This window comes from Salarias fasciatus, chromosome 14 (assembly GCF_902148845.1).
Source record: "Salarias fasciatus chromosome 14, fSalaFa1.1, whole genome shotgun sequence".
Taxonomy (NCBI): Eukaryota; Metazoa; Chordata; class Actinopteri; order Blenniiformes; family Blenniidae; genus Salarias; species Salarias fasciatus.
The window spans coordinates 40,592,470-40,620,237 of NC_043758.1; the positions used below are offsets into that span (position 1 = coordinate 40,592,470).

General features: G+C 54.6%; 2 protein-coding genes across 11 annotated transcripts in view; both read left to right on the plus strand.

Moving 5' to 3' along the window:
- The window catches only part of myo18ab (myosin XVIIIA b), a 100,202-nt gene that overhangs the window by 36,310 nt on the left and 36,124 nt on the right, over positions 1 to 27,768 (plus strand). For 5 of the 10 annotated variants that reach the window (XM_030108052.1, XM_030108051.1, XM_030108055.1 and 2 more), the window contains exons 3-19: positions 7,258 to 7,320; positions 12,133 to 12,220; positions 13,535 to 13,641; positions 13,814 to 13,990; positions 14,103 to 14,313; positions 17,085 to 17,227; positions 17,311 to 17,411; positions 17,629 to 17,692; positions 17,779 to 17,923; positions 19,033 to 19,044; positions 24,211 to 24,381; positions 24,561 to 24,651; positions 24,772 to 24,964; positions 25,205 to 25,291; positions 26,177 to 26,318; positions 26,403 to 26,562; positions 27,117 to 27,303. In XM_030108052.1, coding sequence (XP_029963912.1) covers positions 7,258 to 7,320; positions 12,133 to 12,220; positions 13,535 to 13,641; positions 13,814 to 13,990; positions 14,103 to 14,313; positions 17,085 to 17,227; positions 17,311 to 17,411; positions 17,629 to 17,692; positions 17,779 to 17,923; positions 19,033 to 19,044; positions 24,211 to 24,381; positions 24,561 to 24,651; positions 24,772 to 24,964; positions 25,205 to 25,291; positions 26,177 to 26,318; positions 26,403 to 26,562; positions 27,117 to 27,303 — 2,142 coding nt within the window. The remainder of the gene's footprint in view (positions 1 to 7,257; positions 7,321 to 12,132; positions 12,221 to 13,534; positions 13,642 to 13,813; positions 13,991 to 14,102; positions 14,314 to 17,084; positions 17,228 to 17,310; positions 17,412 to 17,628; positions 17,693 to 17,778; positions 17,924 to 19,032; positions 19,045 to 24,210; positions 24,382 to 24,560; positions 24,652 to 24,771; positions 24,965 to 25,204; positions 25,292 to 26,176; positions 26,319 to 26,402; positions 26,563 to 27,116; positions 27,304 to 27,768) is intronic. The other 5 variants (XM_030108056.1, XM_030108061.1, XM_030108060.1 and 2 more) reach the window with 3 other exon arrangements.
- Positions 2,516 to 5,891, plus strand: LOC115400282 (basic proline-rich protein-like). Its single transcript, XM_030108067.1, has 2 exons — positions 2,516 to 2,532; positions 4,377 to 5,891. Exon 2 carries the CDS (start codon positions 4,575 to 4,577, stop codon positions 5,865 to 5,867), a length of 1,293 nt encoding a protein of 430 aa, XP_029963927.1. The 5' UTR covers positions 2,516 to 2,532; positions 4,377 to 4,574; the 3' UTR covers positions 5,868 to 5,891.

Genomic DNA, 27,768 nt, shown 5'->3' on the forward strand with positions numbered 1-27,768 from the left:
GCGTCCTGTAACATCCTGTAGCATCCTGTAGCGTTCTGTAGCATCCTGTAGCGTCCTGTAACATCCTGTAGCGTCCTGTAACAGCCTGTAGCGTCCTGTAACATCCTGTAACATCCTTTAGCGTCCTGTAACATCCTGTAGCGTTCTGTAGCATCCTGTAGCGTCCTGTAACATCCTGTAGCGTCCTGTAGCGTTCTGTAGCATCCTGTAGCGTCCTGTAACATCCTGTAGCGTCCTGTAACAGCCTGTAGCGTCCTGTAACATCCTGTAGCGTCCTGTAGCGTTCTGTAGCATCCTGTAGCGTCCTGTAACATCCTGTAGCGTCCTGTAGCGTTCTGTAGCATCCTGTAGCGTCCTGTAACATCCTGTAGCGTCCTGTAACATCCTGTAGCGTCCTGTAACAGCCTGTAGCGTCCTGTAACATCCTGTAACATCCTTTAGCGTCCTGTAACATCCTGTAGCGTTCTGTAGCATCCTGTAGCGTCCTGTAACATCCTGTAACATCCTGTAGCGTCCTGTAACATCCTGTAACATCCTTTAGCGTCCTGTAACAGCCTGTAGCGTCCTGTAGCATCCTGTAGTGTCCTGTAGCGTCCTGTAGCATCCTGTAGTGTCCTGTAGCGTCCTGTAGCATCCTGTAGCGTCCTGTAGCGTCCTGTAACATCCTGTAGCGTCCTGTAGCATCCTGTAGCGTCCTGTAGCATCCTGTAGCGTCCTGTAGCGTCCTGTAGCATCCTGTAGCGTCCTGTAACATCCTGTAGCGTCCTGTAGCATCCTGTAGTGTCCTGTAGTGTCCTGTAGCGTCCTGTAGCATCCTGTAGCGTCCTGTAGCATCCTGTAGCGCCCTGAGACAGCCTGTAGCATCCTGTAGCGTCGTGTAGCATCCTGTAGCTTCCTGAGACAGCCTGTAGCATCCTGTAACGTCATGTATTGTCCTGTACCATCCTTTAACATCCTGTAGCATCGTGTAACATCCTGTAGTGTCCCGTAGCGTTGTCTAACGTGTGTCATGCTGGTCCGGTCTGGGACTCGGGCGTGAGCGTTTATCATGTTGTGAGGCTTCAGATGAGCTGTGGAGAAAACAGCTGTTTGGACCAAGTTTCTAGACGGAGAGGGGAACCTGTAGCATCTGGTGAGAACCCACACAGGCTCAGGGAGAACATGCTAACTCAGCACAGAGGACAGGCCTAGCTGGGCTGATGTAGCAGTGAACCCTCTTGTTTGTTGTGAGTCCAGCAGTAACATCCAGCCACACGGCGGCGGTCGCAGCGCTCATACAGTCACGATGTTTTTTCAGCTTGTGTTGCTGTTTATAGCAGCTTCCTGTGGTCCGCCGGCTGGATTCTCTAGGAGGAGGTCTCCTCTGCTAGGCCAGCATACCCACACTCTGGATGCTTCATCATGGGGCAATGAAAGCCCCTCAGTCTGTGTCAGTTGTGATTCATGAGCAGGTCTGTCTTCAGATCCTGGTCTGATCCAGCCCGTTGAGGAGGAACCAGAGGGACGTGACCCCTGGTTCTGGTCTGGTCAGCTGCCGTGACGTGAACTGGGCCGGGTCCTGTTTCTGTGAGGACGGTCTGTGACGCGTTTGGACATGTGTCCGTGGAGCTGGACAGGAATCCGTGTCAGCTTGAAGTGGTGGTCTCTGTGGCGTATCACTCTCTCCTCTGGCTGTCAGCTCTCCCCTCTCCTATCTCCTGAAAGAAGGCTGGAGCTCTGATAACGCTCTCTAACAGCTGTTCTGGAATTTCCTCCTATTTATCTGATCAGTTCAAACACCTCTGGGGTCATTCTCTCTCTGTTGACATGAATGGAAAACAGCCGCGGCTTGCTGCTCCTCAATGTGTTGTCAATGTTTCCAAGAACTCAGCTAAACACAGGTGACTGTTGGATCGGTTTGTCAACTCAGATCTGCCTGTTAATGCTGCTGATTGTCTGACATATTTTTTCTGGAGTTATTAGTTAGAGGGGTTGGGATTGTAAATTGAGTGTGTGCTGAAACACCTTGGTGACGGTAACCCTGATGTTTCTCCTCTCCTAGCCCCCTCCTCCACATCCTCCACCTCCTGCTCTCAGCTCATGACAGCTGATCAGCCATCATGGCTTTCTCATCTCGCTTCTCCTTCTGGGAGCAAAAGGGAAGTGTCCTGTGCACTCTGGATGAATCACTCTTACAATGCATGGTGTTACGGCATTGGTTGACACTGTGGATCACACTGTGTGTGTGTGCGTGTGCGTGTGCGTGTGCGTGTGCGTGAGACTAACAGCTTGATGTGCTGTGACCTTGCTGGACTCTGAGCAGAAGCTCTGCTGAGCCAGTCTGTAGACACAGAGAGTGTGTGATGTAGAAGTGTGGCTCTGGGACGTCCTACAGGGACTGTGCATGTGGTGGGCTGTGCACGGTGTGTCCTGGCAGTGGTGGGCTGTGCACGGTGTGTCCTGGCAGCAGGCCGGAGTCCCGAGGTTTGATCTGTCTTCTGTTTATATCCACACATTTAGATCAAGGATGAAAACAAACCTGGCAGCCAAAGTGTAAGTACAGTAACACCCAGACCTCCTCATCCACTGGGCCTGGATGTAATATAATACCAGCAGCAGAAAGTAATCTGTATTTAATGTAATACCAGTGGTAGAAAGTAATCTGTGTTTGACGTAATACCAGCGGTAGAAAGTATATGGACATCATATATCATAATTCCTTGGTGTCACTTTTTGGTTTTGGTTTTTCAGAAAGTTTTAAAGTCCGAGTTAAGCAGAAATAAATTTGTGTTCTGAGTTTGTCACACTGCATAAACATGTGTCATCAACCACTGAGCCAAATTTGAATGATTAAAAAAATTGGCAAGTATATAAAATAAGGTCTCAAAATCACGTAAAAACCAGCACTTCTGTCTGCTGTGAAACGCTGGGGGCGTGTCAGCTGGAAGCCTGGAGCCACGCCCACAGGAGGGGAGCCGCCTGCAGCTGGGTCCGAGATGGACCCAGCCCGACCAATGTGAGCCATCAGAGCCAAAACTGACTCTGAGTCAGATGCTGAGGAGCTCAGCCTCGTTCCTCACAGCCTCCATCAGAATGCTCATTTATGTGTTTTAATGAACCAGTGGGATTCCCCCGGTCTGCACCAGTTCTCAGCCAGCTGCGAGGCGCCAGCCGAGTCGACCCGCGGCTCCGGGCGGGGGAGCCGTGGGTCCGCGGCGGGGGAGATCCGCGGGAAGGGCCCGGCGCGCGTCCAGAGTCGCCACCGCCGACCCAACCCCCTCCGAAACCGACACGCCTTCCGCGGCGGTGTCGGACACCGCCCCGCGGAGTAACCCCCGTGACCCCCGGGGAGAAGGCCTCCCTGACCCGGCCGCGCCTCGCGGCGCGGTGGCGGGCCCAGGGTGAGCCGACGCCCCCCGGGGACGAGGGCAACCCGCGAGGCGGGCTGCGCGGGTGTATTTAGCTCATGGCATCGTTACCCTGCACACTGTGGCACCAGGGAAGATGCACGGGCGACGTGGAGATGACATGCCTGGCTAGCTGGCTGGTTGACTGGTTAGCTAGCTGCAAACTGTCGTACGAGATGCTATCCGAGACTCGAAAGCTAGCGGGAAAACCACCGAAGCTAATGTGCTACATGTTTTTATATCGCTCAGCATCCGGGGGGCGGGTTTATGCTAATGAGGGCCGCGTTACGTAACGCGGCCCTCATTTCTGACCCGCCCATTAAATCCTGAACACAGAAGCGGTGAAAAAAGTCTGAGAAGTCTACCTCCAAAATGAAATCATAAATGGAGGAATGGCTTTTATATGTTGTAAAGAAACACATTTATGACTTATTTAAGGTGTTTAGAAGAAAATGGCTGATTTTGGTTAACTCGGACTTTAATGAACCTCATGAATCTTTTTGACCGTAGTTTTTTTTTTTTTAAATTTTATTTATTTTTTTAACGTCGTTTCAGGAAGTAATGAATCAGAAAAAAAAGTCTAAGAGAGCACAGTGGAACATGAATATGAGTTGAGTAATGGCCAGCGCTTCAGCTGAACACTTCAGACGTTCCGCCCTGGCTCCTTTACCTCATTACAGGTTAACTTGTTGGACTTGAGGCTTTATGAATGTAATATACTTCTTAGTCTTCTTGGGAATCTGTTATCGGCGTATTTAACCTCCGTCATCTTCCCTATTGACCTTATATCTTGGCCAGTGTGACTGAAATGTTGCCTGCATGATCCACTCGTAGTTTATTGCCAAACAGAGGTAAAAGTGTGTATTTTAAAGTTTCTGTTGAGTTTGGTGTTTCTTGTTGGTTCAGATGAAGAGCCATCAGACACCAGCTGTTTATTTTCTACTAGCAGACCTTCCCTCCTCACACCTGCTCTCTCCCCCTCCTGAGCAGACGGAGACTGAGGGCTTGTCCAGCCGGGCCAAATCAGTCCCAGCTCTGGACCCGGGCCGGGGGCTCTTCCAGTCCACGAGTCCTCCACCAGCTTCCAGTGCGGAGCCAGGTGGCCGGCTCCGGAGTCCGTCCCCGCCAAAAGTCAGGACCCCCGTCAGAGTGCCCGAGCGCTTTAAAAGCCCAGAGCCCCCGTCAAAGATGGCAGCAAGGATTAGGAGTCCCGAACCTCCACAGGCTCCTGTGGGTCCGGAGCCAGTCATCCATCACTCGCAGGAGCAGAATGGAACAGTACCGAAGAACATCGTCAACGGAACACACAGCGGTCCCAGCAGCCAGCCGGGACCCGGCACCGGGCCTGTGGACCCAGCGGAGGACCCGGGCCTGACACGCAAGAAAATAGTGAAGGTGGTCCGCCGGGTGGTCCGGAAGGTCCTGCCACCGGACGACCAGCAGACCTCTGTGCCGGGGCCGAACGCCGGCACGGCTCTGGAAACATGCAAACTCAGTAATGAGCTGGTCAAAGTGGCTCCAGAGCCAGGTCCGGCACCGGGGTCAAAGGTCCACACGAAGTCTGGGTTCTCCTTCAAACATGACACCATCAGAACCGAAGACCAGGACCACGTGTCTCCAGGTCTGACCAGCCTGATGGTGCGAGGTCGGACTCGAGAGCCGCGGCCACGGATACGCAGAGAGGAGCGCCCGGAACCGGCCAAGGATGGGAAAGAGGAACCCCTTCAGTCCAGAGACCTGAAAACTGACCCCAAAGAGGACAAGGACCCCCCAAAAGTCCAGGACGGGGATCGGGGCTTGGCGCAGAGCGCTGCAGGTGGCAGCCGCTTCATCGCTCCTGTCGCTTCTGTGAACCCGACAGTCCAAGCTCCTCCCAGAGGTCCTCATTCCAGACCCGGACCTGTTCCTACGGTGGTGGGCTTCATCCCGGCCCCGAAGCCCACCCTGCCGGGTCCTGCACCGAAGCCCACCCCGCCGGGTCCTGCACCGAAGTCCACCCCGCCGGGTCCTGCACCGAAGCCCACCCCGCCGGGTGCTGCACCGAAGTCCACCCCGCCGGGTCCTGCACCGAAGTCCACCCCGCCGGGTCCTGCACCGAAGTCCACCCCGCCGGGTGCTGCACCGAAGTCCACCCCGCCGGGTCCTGCACCGAAGTCCACCCCGCCGGGTGCTGCACCGAAGCCCACCCCGCCGGGTGCTGCACCGAAGCCCACCCCACCGGGTGCTGCACCGGGCTTCATCCCGGTCCCTAAACCAGCGGAGACCGCCAAGCGCAGCACCGCCAGTCCCCCCTCTCCCCGCCCAGCAGGACAGAAAAGTCCTCCAACACACTTCAACCCCATCCTCAGACCTCCACCGGCCGCCGCCGGCCCCCCTCCCTCCGTCCCGGCTGTAACCCCGCCCCCTTCAGGAGCCCCTCCCGCTGTCAGTCAGCCAGAGGTACATGCCGGCAGTTTGAAGCACGAGTCCATGCATGTTTGAGGTGAGGAGCACTGCAGTGTTTGCTAACAGGCACCAGTACCAGTTCACTGAAAACTACTGCAGTACTGCTGAGAGTTTACTGCAGTACTGCTGAGAGTTTACTGCAGTACTGCTGAGAGTTTACTGCAGTACTGCTGAGAGTTTACTGCAGTACTGCTGAGAGTTTACTACAGTACTGCTGAGCGTTTACTGCAGTACTGCTGAGAGTTTACTGCAGTACTGCTGAGATTTTACTGCAGTACTGCTGAGAGTTTACTGCAGTACTGCTGAGAGTTTACTGCAGTACTGCTGAGAGTTTACTACAGTACTGCTGAGCGTTTACTGCAGTACTGCTGAGAGTTTACTGCAGTACTGCTGAGAGTTTACTGCAGTACTGCTGAGAGTTTACTACAGTACTGCTGAGCGTTTACTGCAGTACTGCTGAGAGTTTACTGCAGTACTGCTGAGATTTTACTGCAGTACTGCTGAGAGTTTACTGCAGTACTGCTGAGAGTTTACTACAGTACTGCTGAGAGTTTACTACAGTACTGCTGAGTGTTTACTGCAGTGCCATGGAGTTATTTTGTGGAACTGGGTTTGTGTATCAGGACTCCTGAGCCTGGCAGTGTTCTTTACGGGCCTGTGGGCAGAACCGAAGGTTCCTGGTTCAGTTCCTGGTTCAGTTCCTGGTTGTGTCACCCAGCACAGTGTAGCTCCAGACTGGAACTGGGTTTTGAGGAGAGTTCCTGCTGGAGGAGGTTGGCTCGACTCCTCTCTGACTGAATTAGATGCAGTGCTGCATCATGGGAGAGTTCTGGTGTGAATAAAGCGGAGTCAGACCGAGGCGTGGTACATGAGGCCTCCAGCAGGGCAGAGCCGCAGCGCTGCTGCAGGATCGGGATTTATTGAACCTGCTTCAGGGAAAGAATACGGACCCTGCATGAACACAGCAGCTGGAGCTGGATGAACCCAGTGAGGGTTCTTCATGCTCCTCACCACCGTCTGACTCCAGGCAGGATTTCTGGCTGAAAAACAGAAGCATAAATATTGTGTGTGTGTGTGTGTGTGTGTGTGTGTGTGTGTGTGTGTGTGTGTGTGTGTGTGTGTGTGTGTGTGTGTGTGTGTGTGTGTGTGTGTGTGTGTGTGTGTGTGTGTGTGTGTGTGTGTGTGTGTGTGTGTGTGTGTGCGCGCACGCCGTCCTGTGTGTGTGTGTGCACGCTGTCCTGTGTGTGTGTGTGCGCACGCTGTCCTGTGTGTGTGAGAGCTGGTACTTGCTCTGTCTTTGCATGTGAACCGTACAGGTGTGTCCGCTCCAGCCTGAGTGGAGTGTGAGGTGTGGGTGTGGCTTGTGGGCGTGGCTTCCCGCATACCCGTCAGCTTTGAGTCAATGTGTTGTTGCTCTGACCTGTAGGAGGCGCCGCTCAGTCCCACCGAGGAGGCTCAGAGACGCCTGATGAGGATCTTCAGTGCACCTGTAAACCTCTCAGGCTTCAACACACAACAGCACCACACTCTGCAGAGACCTGGAGCTCAGGCCACAGATCCACTGGCCTCCACTGGCCTCCGCTGGGCTCTGCTGGGCTCTGCTGGGCTCTGCTGGCCTCCACTGGCCTCTGCTGGGCTCTGCTGGGCTCTGCTGGCCTCCACTGGCCTCTGCTGGGCTCTGCTGGGCTCCGCTGGGCTCTGCTGGCCTCCACTGGCCTCTGCTGGGCTCCGCTGGGCTCCGCTGGGCTCCGCTGGGCTCCGCTGGGCTCCGCTGGCCTCCGCTGGGCTCCGCTGGGCTCCGCTGGGCTCCGCTGGGCTTCGCTGGGCTCCGCTGGGCTCTGCTGGGCTCTGCTGGGCTCTGCTGGGCTCTGCTGGGCTCTGCTGGGTTCTGCTGGGCTCTGCTGGGCTCTGCTGGGCTCTGCTGGGTTCTGCTGGGCTCTGCTGGGCTCTGCTGGGCTCTGCTGGGCTCTGCTGGGCTCTGCTGGGCTCTGCTGGGCTCCGCTGGGCTCTGCTGGGCTCCGCTGGGCTCCGCTGGGCTCCGCTGGGCTCCGCTGGGCTCTGCTGTGCTCTGCTGTGCTCTGCTGGGCTCTGCTGGGCTCCGCTGGGCTCTGCTGGGCTCTGCTGGGCTCTGCTGGGCTCTGCTGGGCTCCGCTGGGCTCCGCTGGGCTCCGCTGGGCTCCCTGGAGACCGGGACTGGCCTTGGACCTCTTCCCATGGCGTCCTGTCCAGATGGTCTTCATAGCAGAGTTTAAATCCTCAGTTACACTGATCCAGCGTCTCTCCTCAGTCAGTGTGACGTCGCTGCAGCTGAGTCAGGCTGAACCAGCTCTCTCTCACACACACACACACACACACACACACACACCCTGCTCACACATCGTGCTCACACACACCAGACCCGCCCACTCCCGGTGGTGTGCGAGTTCCCAGCAGTCAGCTGGACTAGGGATGGGTACCTTTCACATCTGAATCGATACGATACCGCTACTCGGTACCTGCGAATCGATGCCGGTATTTTTCGGTACCTGTTTTCAATCCTTTTTTTTTTTTTGGGGGGGGGGGGGGGGGGGGGGGGAATATGCATTTGGTAATTAGTTATTTTGTATATTTTAAAAAATAGTCAAAACTCGGAATTTTCAACATTTATGCTTCAATAACAACTGAAATAACTCCAACATAGAACTTGAGAAAAATGTGTGTGGGGGTAAAGTAAAAAAATTAAATAAATAACAATAATAAAAGACATAATAAAAATAGACTCAAAATAAATGGCTGTATGAAATGTTTCACATTTGCACCTGCTGCCCATACAGTAACAAACAACTTTCAGAATAAATAACTGTATAAAATGTTTCACATTAGCAGCACCAGGCACCTCTACAGTAAACAAACACTCAAAGGTTTACTGGAGGATCAGAATTGTCTGGTTCCAACTCGTGATTGGGCAGTCATAATGCCAATCAAAAGCCACGTGGGACCGCTTTTGCATGATGACATATCATGTGGAGTCGCCGCCTCGATGCGCGCTCTTGTTTCGAGCTGCGCATGCGCAGAGCATTGTTTAGGAAGTGACATGCAGCGGGAGCGACCATCGCAGAAGCAGAAGACGCAGAAGCGGCTTGTTCCTCCCGCGAACACCTCCGAACAGGGGCGGGGTGGCCCATATGTGGTACCGACGGATTTCCTGTGAATCGATACTCGGTACTTCAGCGGGAATTCGGTCGGTACCAAAAAATTACCGAAATTCGGTACCCCCTCCCTAAGCTGGACTGAGGAGAATCCTCCCCCGACGCCTCCATGCTGCTGCACTGATCCACACAGCGCCACACTGATCCTCCACTGCAGCCCCACCGCAGTGTCTCCCTGTCCTCTGTCTGTCCTGTCCTCCCTGTCCTCTCTCACTGTCTCTCTACTGCTTTGCGGCCCAGCTGGACCCTGCAGTCTGTGTTGCCCCGCCTGTCTGCTGTGCGGCGCCCCCCCCGGGCCCCCCTCAGGTACTGCAGCCTTGCTTGCCCGTGGCTTTGCTGCTGGGGTGTGTGATGTGGTGTGCCAGAGTGTGACTTCCTGTGAAGCTGTCCTGCAGGACAGGCCTGCTTCTGTTCCTCCTTCCTGCAGCCCAGCAGCACAGCGCCTCCCTGTGGCATCGCTGCAGCACGGCGCCTCCCTGTGGCGCCGCTGCAGCACGGCGCCTCCCTGTGGCATCGCTGCAGCACGTCGCCTCCCTGTGGCATCGCTGCAGCACGGCGCCTCCCTGTGGCGCCGCTGCAGCACGGCGCCTCCCTGTGGCATCGCTGCAGCACGGCGCCTCCCTGTGGCGCCGCTGCAGCACGGCGCCTCCCTGTGGCGTCGCTGCAGCACGGCGCCTCCCTGTGGCGTCGCTGCAGCACGGCGCCTCCCTGTGGCGCCGCTGCAGCACGGCGCCTCCCTGTGGCATCGCTGCAGCACGGCGCCTCACTGTGGCGTCGCTGCAGCACGGCGCCTCCCTGTGGCGTGGAGCTTCTTACTTTCTGAGCTGTGCCGAGACGGGTCCGGGTTCAGAGGCAGCAGCTTTCACTCAGTCCCAGGTTGTGCTGACCTCTGACCTGAGCTGGCCTGCTGGTAGGCCTGGTAGAGGGCGGAGGTCAGAGCAGAGACTCCAGGCTCCACCTCCTCAGGAGGCGGGCCGCTGCTCATGAAGAAGGAGGAGTCTGGTGAAGCAGTGTGAGGATGGAGTGTGTGAGGATGGAGTGTGTGAGGATGGAGTGTGTGAGGATGGAGTGTGTGAGGATGGAGTGTGTGAGGATGGAGTGTGTTCTGACTCTGGTTTGTCTTCTCACCTGTAAACGTGTGATTAACATGAACCTCCGCAGCTCCTGGACCACCTCCTCTGTCTGCTGCTGCATCTCCTCTGACAGGACTGTGTGTGTGTGTGTGTGTGTGTGTGTGTGTGTGTGTGTGTGTGTGTGTGTGTGTGTGTGTGTGTGTGTGTGTGTGTGTGTGTGTGTGTGTGTGTCAGTCACTGTTGCACTCATATATTCCTGTGACCTCTGACCTTTCCATGCTGCGCACTGACCAGGGCTCAGAGGACGAGGACCCTCTGGCCCTCCTGCAGGCCTCTCATGCTGCTGCTGCTCAGCCCCAGGTGTGGCCTGCTCTGTGCCTGACTGTAATGTCCCACTGTCCCCTGCACCGTGGACTGTCCTGCTCTGTGCCTGCAGCTCTTCATCGTCACACTCCTCCTCACTTCTACACTCCATGTGTTTTATTTCAAATCTTCCCATTGAGTTTCTCATGGTTGACATTTGGTTTTAAGTGTGTGTGTGTGTGTGTGTGTGTGTGTGTGTGTGTGTGTGTGTGTTCGTTCCTTTCTGCCCCTGGCAGTGTATTCACCCTGAAGACCCCCCCCCCCCCAGTGTGTCAGAGCATGCTGAGTGGACTGCATGCTCATTATTTCACCATGCTTTCTTCTCTGCTGGGAATCAAACATGTATCCCTGGAGGGGGGCTCTGCTGCGGCTTCACGCTCTCCTCTGAGCCGTGTGCTCTCTGGTGGGAGACGCTGTGATCCCTCAGCAGCAGCAGAGAAGCCACTGTGCAGTGAGTGGCAGCGGCTGGGGCGGGTGGAGGCCGGTGGAGCGGGTAGAGCGGGTGGAGTGGGTGGAGGCCGGTGTAGTGGGTGGAGCGGGTGTAGTGGGTAGAGCGGGTGGAGTGGGTGGAGCGGGTGGAGGCCGGTGGAGCGGGTAGAGCGGGTGGAGGCCGGTGGAGCGGGTGGAGCGGGTGGAGGCCGGTGGAGCGGGTGGAGGCCGGTGGAGTGGGTGGAGGCCGGTGGAGCGGGTGGAGCGGGTGGAGGCCGGTGGAGCGGGTGGAGGCCGGTGTAGTGGGTGGAGGCCGGTGGAGCGGGTGGAGCGGGTGGAGGCCGGTGGAGTGGGTGGAGCGGGTGGAGGCCGGTGGAGCGGGTAGAGCGGGTGGAGGCCGGTGGAGCGGGTGGAGCGGGTGGAGGCCGGTGGAGCGGGTGGAGCGGGTGGAGGCCGGTGGAGTGGGTGGAGCGGGTGGAGGCCGGTGGAGCGGGTAGAGCGGGTGGAGGCCGGTGGAGCGGGTGGAGGCCGGTGTAGTGGGTGGAGGCCGGTGGAGCGGGTGGAGCGGGTGGAGGCCGGTGGAGCGGGTGGAGCGGGTGGAGGCCGGTGGAGCGGGTGGAGGCCGGTGTAGTGGGTGGAGGCCGGTGGAGCGGGTGGAGCGGGTGGAGGCCGGTGGAGTGGGTGGAGCGGGTGGAGGCCGGTGGAGCGGGTAGAGCGGGTGGAGGCCGGTGGAGCGGGTGGAGCGGGTGGAGGCCGGTGGAGCGGGTGGAGCGGGTGGAGGCCGGTGGAGCGGGTGGAGGCCGGTGGAGCGGGTGGAGCGGGTGGAGGCCGGTGGAGCGGGTGGAGGCCGGTGGAGTGGGTAGAGCGGGTGGAGGCCGGTGCAGTGGGTGGAGCGGGTGGAGGCCGGTGGAGTGGGTAGAGCGGGTGGAGGCCGGTGCAGTGGGTGGAGCGGGTGGAGGCCGGTGGAGTGGGTAGAGCGGGTGGAGGCGGTGCAGTGGGTGGAGCGGGTGGAGGCCGGTGGAGTGGGTAGAGCGGGTGGAGGCCGGTGCAGTGGGTGGAGCGGGTGGAGGCCGGTGGAGTGGGTAGAGCGGGTGGAGGCCGGTGCAGTGGGTGGAGCGGGTGGAGGCCGGTGGAGTGGGTGGAGCGGGTGGAGGCCGGTGGAGCGGGTAGAGCGGGTGGAGGCCGGTGGAGCGGGTGGAGCGGGTGGAGGCCGGTGACGGAGTGGTAACATGCTGCTCATTCCTGCAGGTGAAGACGGAGGAGCAGATCGCGGCGGAGCAGGCCTGGTATGGCTCGGAGAAGGTCTGGCTGGTCCACAGAGAGGGCTTCTCCCTGGGTGAGGGACGCACTGCCGGCCAGCGCCACTAGAGGGCAGTGCAGGCCGCACCGGACTGCCTCTGCCTCTGGACACACACTTCAAACTCTTCTCACACACACACACACACCTGAACCCGACCCCTGCCTCCGCGCGCACACACACACACACGCACACACACACACACACACACACACACACACACACACATACACACACAAACTGGTGAAATCTATTAAAGGGGCTGTATCCTGCTTTTTTAGCTCGTCCAAACCCTGGAAATGGCATTAACATGGTAATAGTTTATTTTTGGCGCTAAGGAAAAGTCATTTTGTGTGAAATAAAAGATTTTCTGGGGCTAATTCTGAAACCTGGAAGAGAAAACGCTCTGTTTCACTGAATCCCGCCTCTCCCCCTGTGGACTTTGACTGACAGCTACTTCAACCAATCAGAGCTACGTTAGCGTCTCTAAGGGTTAGCTTTAGCTCTTTAGCTCTAGCTTCTCTACACGGATATACACGCGAAAACGTCTTTTCCTGTGAGAAACTCACCAAGCGCAGACCCTCCAGACCCTCCAGACCCTTCAGACCCTTCAGACCCTCCAGACCCTTCAGACCCTTCAGACCCTTCAGACCCTCCAGACCCTCTAGACCCTTCAGACTCTTCAGACCCTCCAGACCCTCCAGACCCTCCAGACCCTCCAGACCCTTCAGACTCTTGCTCTTGCTTGATTGTTGCTTTCAGACGATGGTTAAAGTTTATCTCCGTAATCAGAGTTAGAAAAAAGCAGCAACGCTGATTGCCGAGGGCCTGCAGGAGGGAGGGCCTGCAGGAGGGAGGGGCTGCAGGAGGGAGGGGGGCTCAGGGGAGCCGTCTTCACCGTGTGACGTCGACGTGGAAAACAGAGCATTTTCACGGTGTGGGAGGGGCTGCCTCTCTGAGCAGCACAACAAGGAGGAAAGCTCAAACATGCAGGCATGAAGGAAAACAACTGCTTTGGGGAGTTTCTGGTGAGAACAGAACTATATAACAAGGTTAAAACATACAAAAAGTGAATTTTGCATGATACAGCCCCTTTAAGATGTGTTTAATTCCTGTGGTGAAGCGTCGCGGCTGTGGTGTAGTTCACTAAACAGAGCTGTGTTTAAGCTGAAACAGGCTGTGTGTGTGTGTGTGTGTGTGTGTGTGTGTGTGTGTGTGTGTGTGTGTGTGTGTGTGTGTGTGTGTGTGTGTGTGTGTGTGTGTGTGTGTGTGTGTGTGTGTGTGTGTGTGTGTGTGGAGGTGACGGAGTGTTTCCTGAAGCGATCTGACCGGGTGTGTGTGTTGTCTGAACAGCCACCGTGGTGAAGACGGAGGCGGGCGCCCTGCCGGAGGGCCGGCTCCGGGTCCAGCTGGAGCACGACGGCAGCGTGCTGGACGTGGACGAAGACGACATCGAGAAGGTGGGACGGCGTCTCCGGGCCGTCCCGGCGTGGCAGCTGAAGGCCTTCCAGACAGCAGTGTGTGTGTGTGTGTGTGTGTGTGTGTGTGTGTGTGTGTGTGTGTGTGTGTGTGTGTGTGTGTGTGTGTGTGTGTGTGTGTGTGTGTGTGAACGGTCCTGTCTCCGGTCTACAGGCCAACCCCCCGTCCTTGGACCGCTGCGAGGACCTGGCGGCGCTGCTGTACCTGAACGAGTCCAGCGTGATGCACTGCCTGAGGCAGCGCTACGGAGGAAACCTCATCCACTGCTACGCCGGGCCCAACCTGCTGGTCATCAACCCGCTCAGCACGCCCTCCATGTACTCCGAGAAGGTGAGAGTCACCGTCAGACCCGCCGGGCCTCTGGGTCTCTGGACGGCCCTGCCGCCGCCGTCCCGTCTTCCTCAAGTGTCTCTGAGTGTGCGTGGGTCCTCTGTCCCCTCAGGTCATGCACATGTTCAAAGGCTGCCGGCGGGAGGACACGGCGCCGCACATCTACTCGGTGGCCCAGTCGGCGTACCGCAACCTGCTGACCACCCGCCAGGACCAGTCCGTGGTGCTGCTGGGGAAGTCCGGCAGCGGCAAGACCACCAACTGCCAGCACCTGGTCCAGTACCTGGTCTCCATCGCCGGCAGCACGGGCAAAATCTTCTCTGGTGAGGAACATGCAAACCTCAGACGTGTTGAGCTGCTCGGTCTGGATCTGTGTGAGGCTGCAGCAGGTGGCCTCCGCCCGGAGCTCAGCTGGAGCCCCCAGAGAGCCTCCACCCATCAGGCCTCCTCCCATCAGGCCTCCTCCCATCAGGCCTGCTCCCATCAGGCCTCCTCCCATCAGGCCTCCTCCCATCAGGCCTCCTCCCATCAGGCCTGCTCCCATCAGGCCTCCTCCCATCAGGCCTCCTCCCATCAGGCCTCCTCCCATCAGGCCTCCTCCCATCAGGCCTCCTCCCAGAGAGCCTCCTCCCATCAGGCCTCCTCCCATCAGGCCTGCTCCCATCAGGCCTCCTCCCATCAGGCCTCCTCCCATCAGGCCTCCTCCCATCAGGCCTCCTCCCAGAGAGCCTCCTCCCATCAGGCCTCCTCCCATCAGGCCTCCTCCCAGAGAGCCTCCTCCCATCAGGCCTCCTCCCATCAGGCCTCCTCCCATCAGGCCTCCTCCCATCAGGCCTCCTCCCATCAGGCCTGCTCCCATCAGGCCTCCTCCCATCAGGCCTCCTCCCATCAGGCCTGCTCCCATCAGGCCTCCTCCCATCAGGCCTCCTCCCATCAGGCCTCCTCCCATCAGGCCTCCTCCCAGAGAGCCTCCTCCCATCAGGCCTCCTCCCATCAGGCCTGCTCCCATCAGGCCTCCTCCCAGAGAGCCTCCTCCCATCAGGCCTCCTCCCATCAGGCCTGCTCCCATCAGGCCTCCTCCCATCAGGCCTCCTCCCATCAGGCCTCCTCCCATCAGGCCTCCTCCCATCAGGCCTGCTCCCATCAGGCCTCCTCCCATCAGGCCTGCTCCCATCAGGCCTCCTCCCATCAGGCCTCCTCCCATCAGGCCTCCTCCCATCAGGCCTCCTCCCATCAGGCCTGCTCCCATCAGGCCTCCTCCCATCAGGCCTCCTCCCATCAGGCCTCCTCCCATCAGGCCTCCTCTCATCAGGCCTCCTGCCTCTCGCTCCAGCTGGTAAATGCTGCTTCCAAAGGAAATGGTAGAAAATGAAAACTGCTGAAGGTTCTTTACAGTAAAACAGCCTTGATGGCAAAATGTGTTGAGAAAAGAGCCAAGGAAATGAAACAGCGAAGAGATGCAGTGGATGAAAAGACCCGGACCATGAGGATGAAGATAAAAATTAGGGATGTTCGATACCACTTTTTTCAGGCCGATACCAAGTACTTCATCTTCAGTACTCACCAATACCGATACTCATACCGACACTTTCGATACATAAAATTTAAAATAATGCAATGACAGATGATTTTTGAAAAATGACTTTTAATTCTAAAAAATGCAGCACAGCCACAATGTTCAAGTCCAAAATAATAGTCTGAAAAATTAAACAATCTCTTTGAGTTTTACACTTATTTAAATGAAATTAAGTGCAAGATAAAACGATGTCTCAGTTTTAAGGTTTTTTTTTAAATGACCTGTAGGACAAGATGTAAACAAACAACTCTAAATGATACACTTTGTTAAATGAACCTATTTTAACATTTTATAAATGAACTAAAGTGTAAGATAAAAGTTTTCTCTGAGTCTTATACTTTCCATGAACTAAAGTTCTTAATGTTCTCATTTTAGTGATTTTTTATGAACTAAAGTCAAAGATAGAATAACCCCTTAGTTTAAAGAGCTGCTGGTGTTCTCTGTGCTGCTCTCGGATCGCTGCTCTTCAGTTTCTCGGTCTTCTGCAGAGTTTGCGTCGAGTTGCTGCAGGAGTTTTTCTTCCAGTACAACAGCGTCAGACTCTCGTCAGACTCTCGTCCGCAGGCTTCACTCTGAGGTGTTTAAATAAATTACTCGTGGTAAATGATTCAAGATGGCGCGCCTCCTCCAGCAATGTTAGCTTTGCAGAGTTACCATTCTGCAAAGTTCGGCTCGTTTTCGCTGATATAACAGAATTTCCACTCTGGTGAAGTTCTGGTGAGACGAGCAGCCGTTCTGGATTCATCCTGTTGTCTCTGCTCTGGATGAGACTCATGGAGAATCAACCCGCTGCAGTGTAGCTCAGCGCCAACTCCCCAAGAGGAGGGCTTCTTCTCGTTCATGTTGAATGGCAGCTTGCATCCCATTTGGTCGCACTACCGCCATCTGCTGGTGAGGAGGGCTCACTACGCCTGGGATTTTCTTGTCTTGAGTATCAGGTATCTGGTATCGGTAGCCTTCATGAGTACTCCATACTTTGAAATAAGGCCAGTATCGGCCCGATACCGATACCTGGTATCATCCACTGGTATCAGGCCAATACCGATAACAGGAATCGGTGCTCACACATCCCTAATACTGATATTGATGATGATGAGGATGAGTAGCAGGATGAAGATGATGATTTAGGCAGTGATTGAGCATCATCATGAGGGTGATTAATATGAGAGTGATGATGCTGATGCTGACGGGTGTGTCCTGTGTGTCCTGGTGTGTCCTGTGTGTCCTGTGTGTCCTGTGTGTCCTGGTGTGTCCTGGTGTGTCCTGGTGTGTCCTGTGTGTCCTGTGTGTCCTGTGTGTCCTGGTGTGTCCTGTGTGTCCTGTGTGTCCTGGTGTGTCCTGGTGTGTCCTGTGTGTCCTGGTGTGTCCTGTGTGTCCTGTGTGTCCTGTGTGTCCTGTGTGTCCTGTGTGTCCTGTGTGTCCTGTGTGTCCTGTGTGTCCTGTGTGTCCTGTGTGTCCTGGTGTGTCCTGTGTGTCCTGTGTGTCCTGTGTGTCCTGGTGTGTGTGTTGCCATGGCAGCGGAGAAGTGGCAGGCCGTCTACACCATCCTGGAGGCTTTTGGAAACAGCTCCACCTCCATCAACACCAACGCCAGCAGGTTCTCACATGTGGTGTCTCTGGACTTCGACCAGGCTGGACAGGTGGCGTCCGCCTCCATCCAGGTAACACACACAAACACACACACACACCCATACACACACACCCACACACCCAGAGCTGAGCTGGGCGGGGCTGTGCTGTGCAGACGATGCTGCTGGAGAAGCTGAGGGTGAGCAGACGTCCAGAGGCCGAGTCCACCTTCAACGTCTTCTACTACCTGCTGGCGGGAGCGGACAGCAGCCTGAGGTACACACACACTCCACACACAACCGGCAGCTTCACACCTTCATCGCCGCTCGGCAGTAGTGTGTGTTCATTCAGAGCTCCAGCAGCAGGTGGGAGGTGGTCTTCCTGCGGACTGGTCCTGGTTCCTCATGCAGCCTGCAGCAGACCCAGAGTTCTCTGGGTCAGGGCTGGTGAGCTGCTGCCCGAGCTGACTGATCCCAGAGTTCTCTCTCTTCAGGACGGAGCTGCACTTCAACCACCTGGCCGAGAGCAGCGCCTTTGGGATCCTGCCGCACTCTAAGGTATTCTCACCTGAAGCTCCTCTCGCCCGCCCCTCCCCCGCAGCTGGCTGACGCTGGATGTGTTGGATGTGTTGGATGGTTTTCAGCCTGAAGACAAGCAGCGGGCCTCGCAGCAGTTCACCAAGCTGCAGGCCGCCATGAAGGTCCTGGGCGTCTCTGCAGACGAGCAGAAGGCGCTCTGGCTCATCCTGGGCGCCGTTTACCACCTGGGAGCAGCAGGCGCCACCAAGGGTAGGAAGCAGGGGGAGAGGGGTAGAAGCGGGTGAGCCCGGTCACCTGACCAGCACAGCGCTCATCTCCTCCCCACGCCATTATAGCATCGAACCCGACTAACACACTTAAAGCTGGTGTCCGGAGTTTCTCTTCGTTTCCAATGTATGAATCATTTTTCAACAGAGCTTCAATGTGTCAGTCTGGTTCATACTACAATATAATATTAGCATAAAGCAATATAAAAATGTATTTATGAGCCCCGCCTTCGTCTCATAGACCCCCATGTTATCAGAAAAAGCGGCGGTCAGCGTCAGCCAATAGACTTCAAGCTTCCGCCTTGTCGTGTTGTCAATCAGCGTGTGGAGCAGCCAGAGAGCACGTCGCTCGCCCAGCAGAGGAGAGTTAGCTCTGCAGCAGATATATCCACTGTCTGCTGAACATCCACCGGAAACAGCTCAATCCCCGCTGCCCTCGCCCCCCCCGCTTTGTCTCTCTCTCTCTCTCTCTCTCTCTCTCTCTCTCTCTCTCTCTCTCTCTCTCTCTCTCTCTCTCTCTCTCTCTCCTGTCACATGAATCACACAATATCCTGGTTGAAAGAGGCATTAAATACTGTTCTGCCATGTTCTATCCATAAGGAATCCTGGTCTTTTGAGTACAGAAACTACTTGTGATATAGTTTAACTGCTACTGAGTAAATAAAATGTGTGGAAACGATCGTTCAGTTCTTCTCTCTTACTGAAAAAACGGTGCATCGCATCATTGAACATTTTACCACGTCTCGCCGGCTCACACTCTTTTCTAACAACATGCAGAGAGCCTGCAGCCCTTCTTCTGCGGTGTCTGTGTAAATAAGGTTGAACATGCGAACAGCACACCTATTGGCATTAAGTGAAAATGCAGTCATGGTGTCGTCTGTGGCCGTGAAGGCAGGTACTGAAAAACGTACCGTTCAGGAACCGGTACCGAACGTGAGGTATCAAAAAAGTACTTGTACCCAAAAAATAAGGGTACCCAGCCCTAGTCCTGGTCCTCCCTGCTGCTTCTCTGTGGTGAAGTGATGAATGTGCTCTGCTCTCTAACTCCCTCTCTCTCCTTGCATGTTTGCATGCTGCGCTGTGCTCCAGCAGACGGACATGAAGGTAATGAACACCTGTCCTGACGGCCGTCTCCCTCCAGGCCTCGTGCCGTCAGCATGGTGGTAGCTTCTGCTGTCCGTAGTGCTGATGAGCATGCTGCTCTCTCCGGCTAACACTGTCAGGCCTGTTTCTTCTCCTCTCGGGAAGAGGACTGTTCAGGACTGTTCCGGTTCTGCTGAGCTCTAAAGCAGGTCTGGACTGACTCCTTCAGGGTTCAGCACAGTGCAGCCTTTATTCAACATGGGCCGGCATAAACTCTGGTTTCTGGGTGCTCTGCAGACCAGAGAACATCCCAGACCGAAATCAAACAGAGAACCTACATGTCTTCATCTTCAGCCAGGTTCTTCACAGACAAACCACCCCGAAGACAAGCATGTCCAGAGAGAAGTCCACACTGTTAAAGAGACACTGAGGCTGTGTTCACACCAAAGCGTTTGGCTCGACCTCACTGCCGTGGTGGAGCCGGGAGCCACAGTGTGAACACGTTTTTCACGTTGGGTCGACCTACTTTTGGGTCGAGCCGGGGCCGCTTCGAGGAGGAGGTCCGGGGTCGACCCGGCTCCATCCAGAAGCAGGGAGAACACGGTCGCTCCCTGGGTCGAGCCAGCTTTCCTCGTTTGCCGCACTTTTGTCCGTGTGAGGCTTCCATAACGCACAACGCCAACTGTTACTCTGAGCGCACACATCAAGCATGGTGGAGAGCCGGTCTTGCTTCTGAAAGTCGATTTGTACGGCCTGCAGAAAAATCATGTACAATAGAACAACCGTTCTTCTGGCTGCGTTCCGTCTGGAGAACGGAGTCACCGCAGCACCGTCTGCGGTGACTCTGCAGTCCGCTGGAGGAGGTTGCCAGATATGTCGATCTCCCGAGGGGTGGGCGATATGGCCTAAAATTTATATCACGATATAATTTGATATATAAATTTCAGCATAACAGTCTTAATGGTTACCATAGCACATGGCACAAGCATGGAAGCAGGAAGTAGTTTCAAACTATTAAATAATAGAAGTCAAGTTACTTTGAATCCAAACCAGGTCCAGCTTTTTGATCAGGGGTCGGCAACTTGATTTGGCATCGCGCCATTTTTCTTTTCTTTTTTCTTTTTTCTTTTTGACTGATCCCAGTTTGTCAGTGGCTAACAGCTAAGCTAACAGCTGACTGAGGCACCGGCAGTGTCTATCAGCAGGCTACTTTTCTGAAGTGTCCCTGAAGGCAGCAGGAGCTGCAGGTTGTTCTCTGAATCAGAGGGTTCCAGGTGTTGCACAGGTAATGAAGGAGGTTTAGGAGGAGCTGATACTCACAGGTTAATGGATGGTGTTGCTGCCTCCGTGAAGCAGCCATCGCAGATATCTCGATATCGATACGATATATTACAATGGATTCAGTGAAAGTTAAGCATTTTTCAGAAAAATAAAAACATACAGGGCATGAAATTCGTCAGAATTTTAACAGGCCCTCCAAATATTTTCAGCAGGTCCTCAGAAATTTTTAACAGGTCCTCACAAGTTTTAACAGGTCCTTAATTTTCAATTTTGTAAAATGCTGATCAAAAACAGGATCCAACAATAATTTTTTAATTAACTGTTGTATTTTGTTGTGCTTGTTTAGTTCTGTTTATATCTATTTGCTGCTCTGTGTCTGGGATGGTAGATCTTCTTATGCTATATGGCCCACCCTAAGTTGCAAATTTATAAAATTATTTTTATTTATTTTGCTGAAGGTTTGTTTTCTTTTTTTTTTAATTTGTATTTAATTTTTTTTTCATTTAATTCCTTACATGACCATTTTCAGCAATGATTTTCATTGGCAGAATGTTTAAGTGGAGCATTGAGGAATGAAGAATGTGTAAAAAGTTTTTTTTTTTTTTTTTCCTTTTTCATATTTTTGTTTGTTTTGGAGATAATCCCACCGGTGAGGGCTTGTGCGTTTAGTTTTCATTCTCGCCGGTCTCTCCTTCTCCAGTATCGCAGTCGTCGGCAGCTTTGACTAGTTCCTTTGGTGGTAGTGGCACATTAACCCTGGAATCCATACCAGCACAAACCATATTTCATACAATGCAGCTGCACCAAATTGAAACCAAGTATTTTAGCTAAGATCCTGCTGATGGCTGTGAATGTCAGTATAGATTCTGATTCTATTCAATTCTTAATCTGACCAGGTTTTGTCTGTGTATGTATCAGACCCTGGAGGACCTCTCTCACTGATGTTCATTGATGTTGTTCTGCAGCTGTGATTGCCTCATTCAGGGGTGGAGAACTGTAGCATCGCAGTAAATCAATAACTGTTTTGGCAGATTTGCATATTTACAGTTACTACTGTTTACACCCACTGCTGTCATTGTGCTCTGAAGTATTTGTTGTTTGGAGTTCACAGCAGCGCCTGAATCCAGCAGTACGTCCTTCAATCCAGCAGAGGGCGCATTGTGATGGTTAGATGCATAGTGCAGCGTGAAGCACAGAGAAGAAGAATGCAAACATGGAATCCCAGAGTTACGAGGCGTGTTGGTTCTGATTGATTCATTAAAAGAGAATCGACGCAATTTCATGATAAAAAAAAAACCAACAGGCAGTAAGGACCGACTTATATGGACCTAAACCGGCGGAGATTCCATCTCAATTGGTCCCCGCCGCCATTTTATAGGGAATTTCACGCCCTGATAATACAGAAGAATGTAAAAAAATGCAGTTTTTTTTTTTAATGAGAACTCACTGCCGCTACCACCAAATTCGTTTGTGCAGATTCTGCAGCCGCCCTCTCTTCAGCTCTCATGTTGTTGTTTTGCTTCCTCTCCGCCGCGTGTAGCACATGTGAGTGAGCGTCTCCCTCCTGCCCCTCCCTCTGATGCTTCTCATTGGCTGCCATCAGCTGTCAACCAGTAAAGGAGGTTTGTGGTTGGCTGGCCTGACCTGTGCACGGGCAAGCTTACACGCAGGGCAAGCAGGGGAAATCTTGATATCGTCGATTTTGAGAAACTAATGTCCTGAATGTTCATATCCCGATATCGATATGATAACGATATATCGTTCAGCCCTAATCGCTGTTGTTGTGTACTTCTTCTTCAGGGAACCGGGCATCTAAACAGCTGCATTACTGCCACCCAGAGGACGTAATGTGCTATCGCGGTTGGGCTGTATGACCAAAATCCCTACCGTGGGCCAATTTTATATCACATGCGGTTTATACCATCTGTACCGCCCACCCCTATCTCCCACCATAAACTCGATTAACACTTAGAAAGCAGCCCAAACCGCCATCTTGGTTGAAAATGCACGTTAAAACCATATTTGTATAATTTAAAAAAAACACTTCTTAAACACATAATCATTTCATCAACCCGTCCGACGTGTTCAAAAAAGACGCTTGATTTTGCAGAAACACAAAGCCGCTCTGGTCATAGAGCTGTTTTGTGCAATTTTGGAGTCGTTTGACTGTCCTGCAGTGACGAGGTACAAAAGCGTTCTTTCTTCTAATGCGTATAATGACTACATCATGTTGTTTATTCTGTATTCTAGCAGACGAAGTAGAAAAATAGAATATTAAGGCAAAAACACGACACAGATTTTATTTTGAAATCACTTATTTTGGAACAGGTGTGGCGTTTCCTTCCGGCACCCGACTTGCTTCTGTCTGGTTTGACGCCCTTTTGGCTTGACGGTTAGAACACCATTCACTTACTTATGAGGAGGCTGATTTACAAACTCACACTTCCCAAAAGGGGTCCTGGCTCCACCCAACTCGGTCTGAACATGACCTGAGTCACAGTCTGAGCCAGACCTCACAGGATCACTTCTGGTCCTCCGGTCCTCTGGTCCTCTGGTCCTTTGGTCCTCTGGTCCTCTGGTCCTCTGGTCCTCCGGTCCACCGGTCCTCTGGTCCTCTGGTCCACTGGTCCACTGGTCCTCTGGTCCACCGGTCGACCGGTCCACTGGTCCTCCGGTCCACTGGTCCTCCGGTCCACTGGTCCTCTGGTCCTCCGGTCCACTGGTCCTCTGGTCCTCTGGTCCACCGGTCCTCTGGTCCACTGGTCCACTGGTCCTCTGGTCCACCGGTCGACCGGTCCACTGGTCCTCCGGTCCACTGGTCCTCTGGTCCTCTGGTCCTCCGGTCCACTGGTCCTCTGGTCCACCGGTCCACCGGTCCTCTGGTCCACTGGTCCTCTGGTCCTCTGGTCCACTGGTCCACTGGTCCTCTGGTCCTTTGGTCCACCGGTCCACCGGTCCTCTGGTCCACTGGTCCTCTGGTCCTCTGGTCCACTGGTCCTCTGGTCCTCTGGTCCTCTGGTCCACTGGTCCACCGGTCCTCTGGTCCACTGGTCCTCTGGTCCACCGGTCCACCGGTCCACTGGTCCTCTGGTCCACCGGTCCTCTGGTCCTCTGGTCCTCTGGTCCTCCGGTCCTCCGGTCCACTGGTCCTCTGGTCCTCTGGTCCTCTGGTCCTCTGGTCCTCTGGTCCTCTGGTCCTCTGGTCCACCGGTCCACTGGTCCACCGGTCCTCTGGTTCTCTGGTCCTCTGGTTCTCCGGTCCTCCGGTCCTCCATTCCACTGGTCCTCCAGTCCTCCGGTCCTCTGGTTCTCTGGTCCACTGAGGAATGTTTAGGGTGCTTTCACACCTACTAGTCCTAGAGTGGTTCGGTTCGGACATAAATTATTCATAAACGTTGCAGCTGTCAACTAGTTCGGTTCATTCACACCACTTGTTTGTCCACATGAACTCACCACTATGACCCTCCTGCCCCTTGGTGGCGCTGTTCACACAATAGTGTGTTTTGGGTGACGGAAGTGAACCCTGATTGGCCAGCAGCCTCCGCCGACCAAAAAGCCTTCTCCACAACAGAGCGGACAGGACCGAGGCCGGTCAGCGTTCACACCAGCAGCGGACCGCACCGAGACCGCACCCAGACCGCACCCAGACCGCACCCAGACCGCACCGAGACCGCACCCAGACCGCACCCAGACCGCACTGGGACCACACCCAGACCGCACCCAGACCGCACCCAGACCGCCTCCTCGAGTGTTTTAAACGGCGTGCTGAGCTGTGTTTCGTTTTGTGGTAGTGTGTCTGCATTGAGCTCCCCGGGTCAGGCTGGTCCGGGTCAAAGGTGATAGAGCCTATTCTGGCCGTGCATGCTGTCAGTCCTCCTGTCCTCATGTCCTCTGTCTTGTGTCCAGCGGGCCGTCGGCAGTTTGCCCGCCATGAGTGGGCCCAGAAGGCCGCCTACCTGCTGGGCTGCTCCCTGGAGGAGCTGTCCTCCGCCATCTTCAAGCAGCAGGCCAAAGGGCTGCAGCACTCCGCCTCCTTCAGAGGAGCCCCGGACGACGGCGGCCCGGCGGACGGCTCAGGTACCGCAGCACTCGCCACCAGGTGGCAGACCTGAGCAGGTGCTCCTCTCGGCCGAGCAGCAGCGTGGGCTTCCCACCCCGTTGTCCTCATGCTGTGTCAGAGTGAAGCTCCTCCGTGTGTCACTGTGGTCACACTCAGCGTCTCACCGTGTCCGTCTCCCGTCCCGTGGTTGTCTCAGGCTCTAAGGTGACGGCTCTGGAGTGTCTGGAGGCCATGGCGTCAGGACTGTACTCGGAGCTCTTCACTCTGGTCGTCTCCCTCATCAACAGGTAGTCCTCACATCCTCACCACAGGGCAGTCCCGAACCGAGGCCAGCGCCAAGTGACGCCTGTCCCCGCGTCCCTCTCTGTCTGTCCCCGCGTCCCTCTCCGTCTGTCCCCGCGTCCCAGGGCTCTGAAGTCCAGCCAGCACTCGCTGTGCTCGCTGCTGGTCGTGGACACGCCGGGCTTCCAGAACCCCCGCTGGGCCCAGCAGCAGCGGGGGGCCACGTTCGAGGAGCTGTGCCACAACTACACCCAGGAGAGGCTGCAGACCCTGTTCCACGAGCGCACCTTCGTGCACGAGCTGGACCGCTACAAAGAGGCACAGACACACACACACACACTGCTGATCCCTCTGTTCCCATGCTGGTTGAGATGACGGGACGTTTCAGACGCTGTAACCTAATCTGCAGGTTATTAGTTGTGCTGGAAATGATTCCTCTGTTAATCCTCTCAATCAGCTGCTTTCCAGTTCTGTTGAATGTTACTCATGAAACATGTTGGACTTCCAGAGCAGTGATTGCGTGTGTGTTAACCCGATCCTCTGTCGTCCTGCGTCCAGGAGAACATAGAGCTTGCTTTAGAGGACATAGAGTCCAGCCCCTCTCTCTCTGTAGCCGCTGTCGATCAAGCCTCGGCTCAAGCTCTGGTAAGCTCGCCGCTCGTCCGTCCTGCCGTCTCGGCTCGTCTCAGCTGGAGCCCGTCTCTCCCAGCAGCCAGCCCACCACACACACCTCTGACCGTCCAGAACACACTCTGATACAGACCTCAACACACCGTTAGAGTGCTTCAGACGGAGAGTGAAGAGCTGCTGTGTTTCCACTTAGTGTCAGATTGTCATTAATACCCTGACTGGTATTAGACTGACTGAATAATGTCCAGCCAGTCTTTAATAAAGGACACATTTAATTGTTGGTCTTTTATAGTCCATCATATAACAGTGATGAAGACTTATTTGTCCTTGTAGAAAACTTTATTCTCTTCTCCCTGATCTCAGAGGTTTACTGATGAAGACCAAGAGCAGAATGGCAAAAAATCCTGAAGACATTCAGACACCTGGATACTGAGGGATGGTTCATTTTCTGTTTTAGAGTAGACAGTTTAACAAAACCTCATGTTAGGCTGAAGCTGAAGGCGTCTGAGTGTCCAGTGAAACAGTGAAAACCGCGCTGATCATTGTCGTTCTAATAATAAAGTAGTCTAAGAGGTAAAAAACACCGAGAGCAGCAGGAGGTGTGAGTGGCAGCCCAGCAGGGAGGATGGACGGAAGTGTAGAGCCTTCTGATGGCTCCACGAAATGTCCTGTTCATGGCTGAGGGAGCGACCATCAGAGACGGTCCACTGTGAGACCTGTCCAGGGACAGACGGTCCACTGTGAGACCTGTCCAGGGACAGACGGTCCACTGTGAGACCTGTCCAGGGACAGACGGTCCACTGTGAGACCTGTCCAGGGTGAGACGGTCCCGGGGACAGCTGGCTGTGTGGTTGTGGGGTCACTGACCTCTGACAGGATGTGTGGCGCTGCTGGCTGCAGGTGCGCACTCTGGCCAGGACGGACGAGGCCCGGGGACTGCTGTGGCTGATGGAGGAGGAGGCCGTCCAGCCCGGAGGGACAGAGGAGACCATGCTGGACCGACTCTTCAGCTACTACGGCTCTGCCCAGGGAGGGCACAAAGGTCAGGGGTCAGCACGTCACAGGACGCCCAGCAGACCTGCAGCAGGGCTCACTGTGTGTGTGTGTGTGTGTGTGTGTCCTGCAGGGGCCTCCCTGCTGCTGCGTGGGGACCGGCCTCACCTCTTCCTGCTGGGACACAGCCACGGGACGGACTGGGTGGAGTACGACACCCTGGGCTGGCTGAGCCATGCCAAGCACAACCCAGCTTCTCAGAATGCTGCCACACTGCTGCAGGACTCCCAGAAGTGAGACTCTCTCTCACACACACAAACACACACTCAATAAACAACCTCTGCAGCTTTGTTTACCTCATTTCAAGTACAAACAGTTAAAACAGTGTTTGAGGTTGAAAAGATGGAGTTTATAACCTGTTATAACCTGTAATAGGTCATCTTTTTGATGTTTTTTTGTTTTTAATGCTGTTGAGCACGTCATGTTGTTTTAGTAATGTGTAAAGAGCTGTACAGCTAGAGTCTGGTTGAGTGATGGACTGACTGTAACCTGTTATAACCAGTTATATCCTGTTATAACCCGTTATAACCTGTTATAACCTGTTATATCCTGTTATAACCGTTATATCCTGTTATAACCCGTTATATCCTGTTATAACCTGTTATATCCTGTTATAACCCGTTATAACCGTTATATCCTGTTATATCCTGTTATATCCCGTCACCACCGCGCTTGGTCATGGTCAGTTTAATGTGTAGAGCACATTTGATCCCAGTCGCGTGGCTCCTCTTTCTGCTGAGGGTCTGTGGTCTGGAACCCACAGTGTCTCTGTCCCCCCGCCCCTCAGGAAGAACATCAGCGGCCTGTTCCTGGGCCGGGCCGGCGGGGCCACGGTGCTGTCCGGATCCATCGCCGGCCTGGAGGGCAGCTCCCAGCTGGCCCTGCGCCGGGCCACCAGCATGAGGAAGACCTTCACCACGGGCGTGGCTGCTGTGAAGAAGAGGAGTCTGTGTATCCAGGTCAAACTGCAGGTGGTACGTGAAGCAGGCACATGAAGACCTGGACCCTCCAGGTCCTCCACAGGACCAGTGAGGACACCCACCAAGTCCAAGTGTTTTCATATCTATCTCATTTTCAAAATGATGTATGATTCATGTACCACTAGGGGGAGCTGGCGTACCACAGCTGGTTCGTGAACCTCTGTTTGAGAACCGATTGATCCAAAGCAGACTGTTGAAGCTCAGGGGCCACAGACCTCAGTGAAGGGACTTTAACCTCCAGACAACCCAGCTTCCAAAATGTTTAACACACTTTTAATAAACTGACGTGAACAAGCGCAGCTTAAATGATTCCTTCAAATTGAAACACATTTCTGCACAGCTCCATAACCTGATCACACTCTGGAGAAGTCCTTCTGTCAGCTTTCACCTGCTCTGAGGAGCTGACTGGAGGGCGACATCTCACTGCTGAAAGGTCGTCACTGTGGGGTCCTGAGCATG

What these genes read in the sequence shown, in the direction of transcription:
- LOC115400282 (XM_030108067.1), top strand. Translation starts at nt 4,575, where the DNA reads ATGGCAGCAAGGATTAGGAGTCCCGAACCTCCACAGGCTCCTGTGGGT.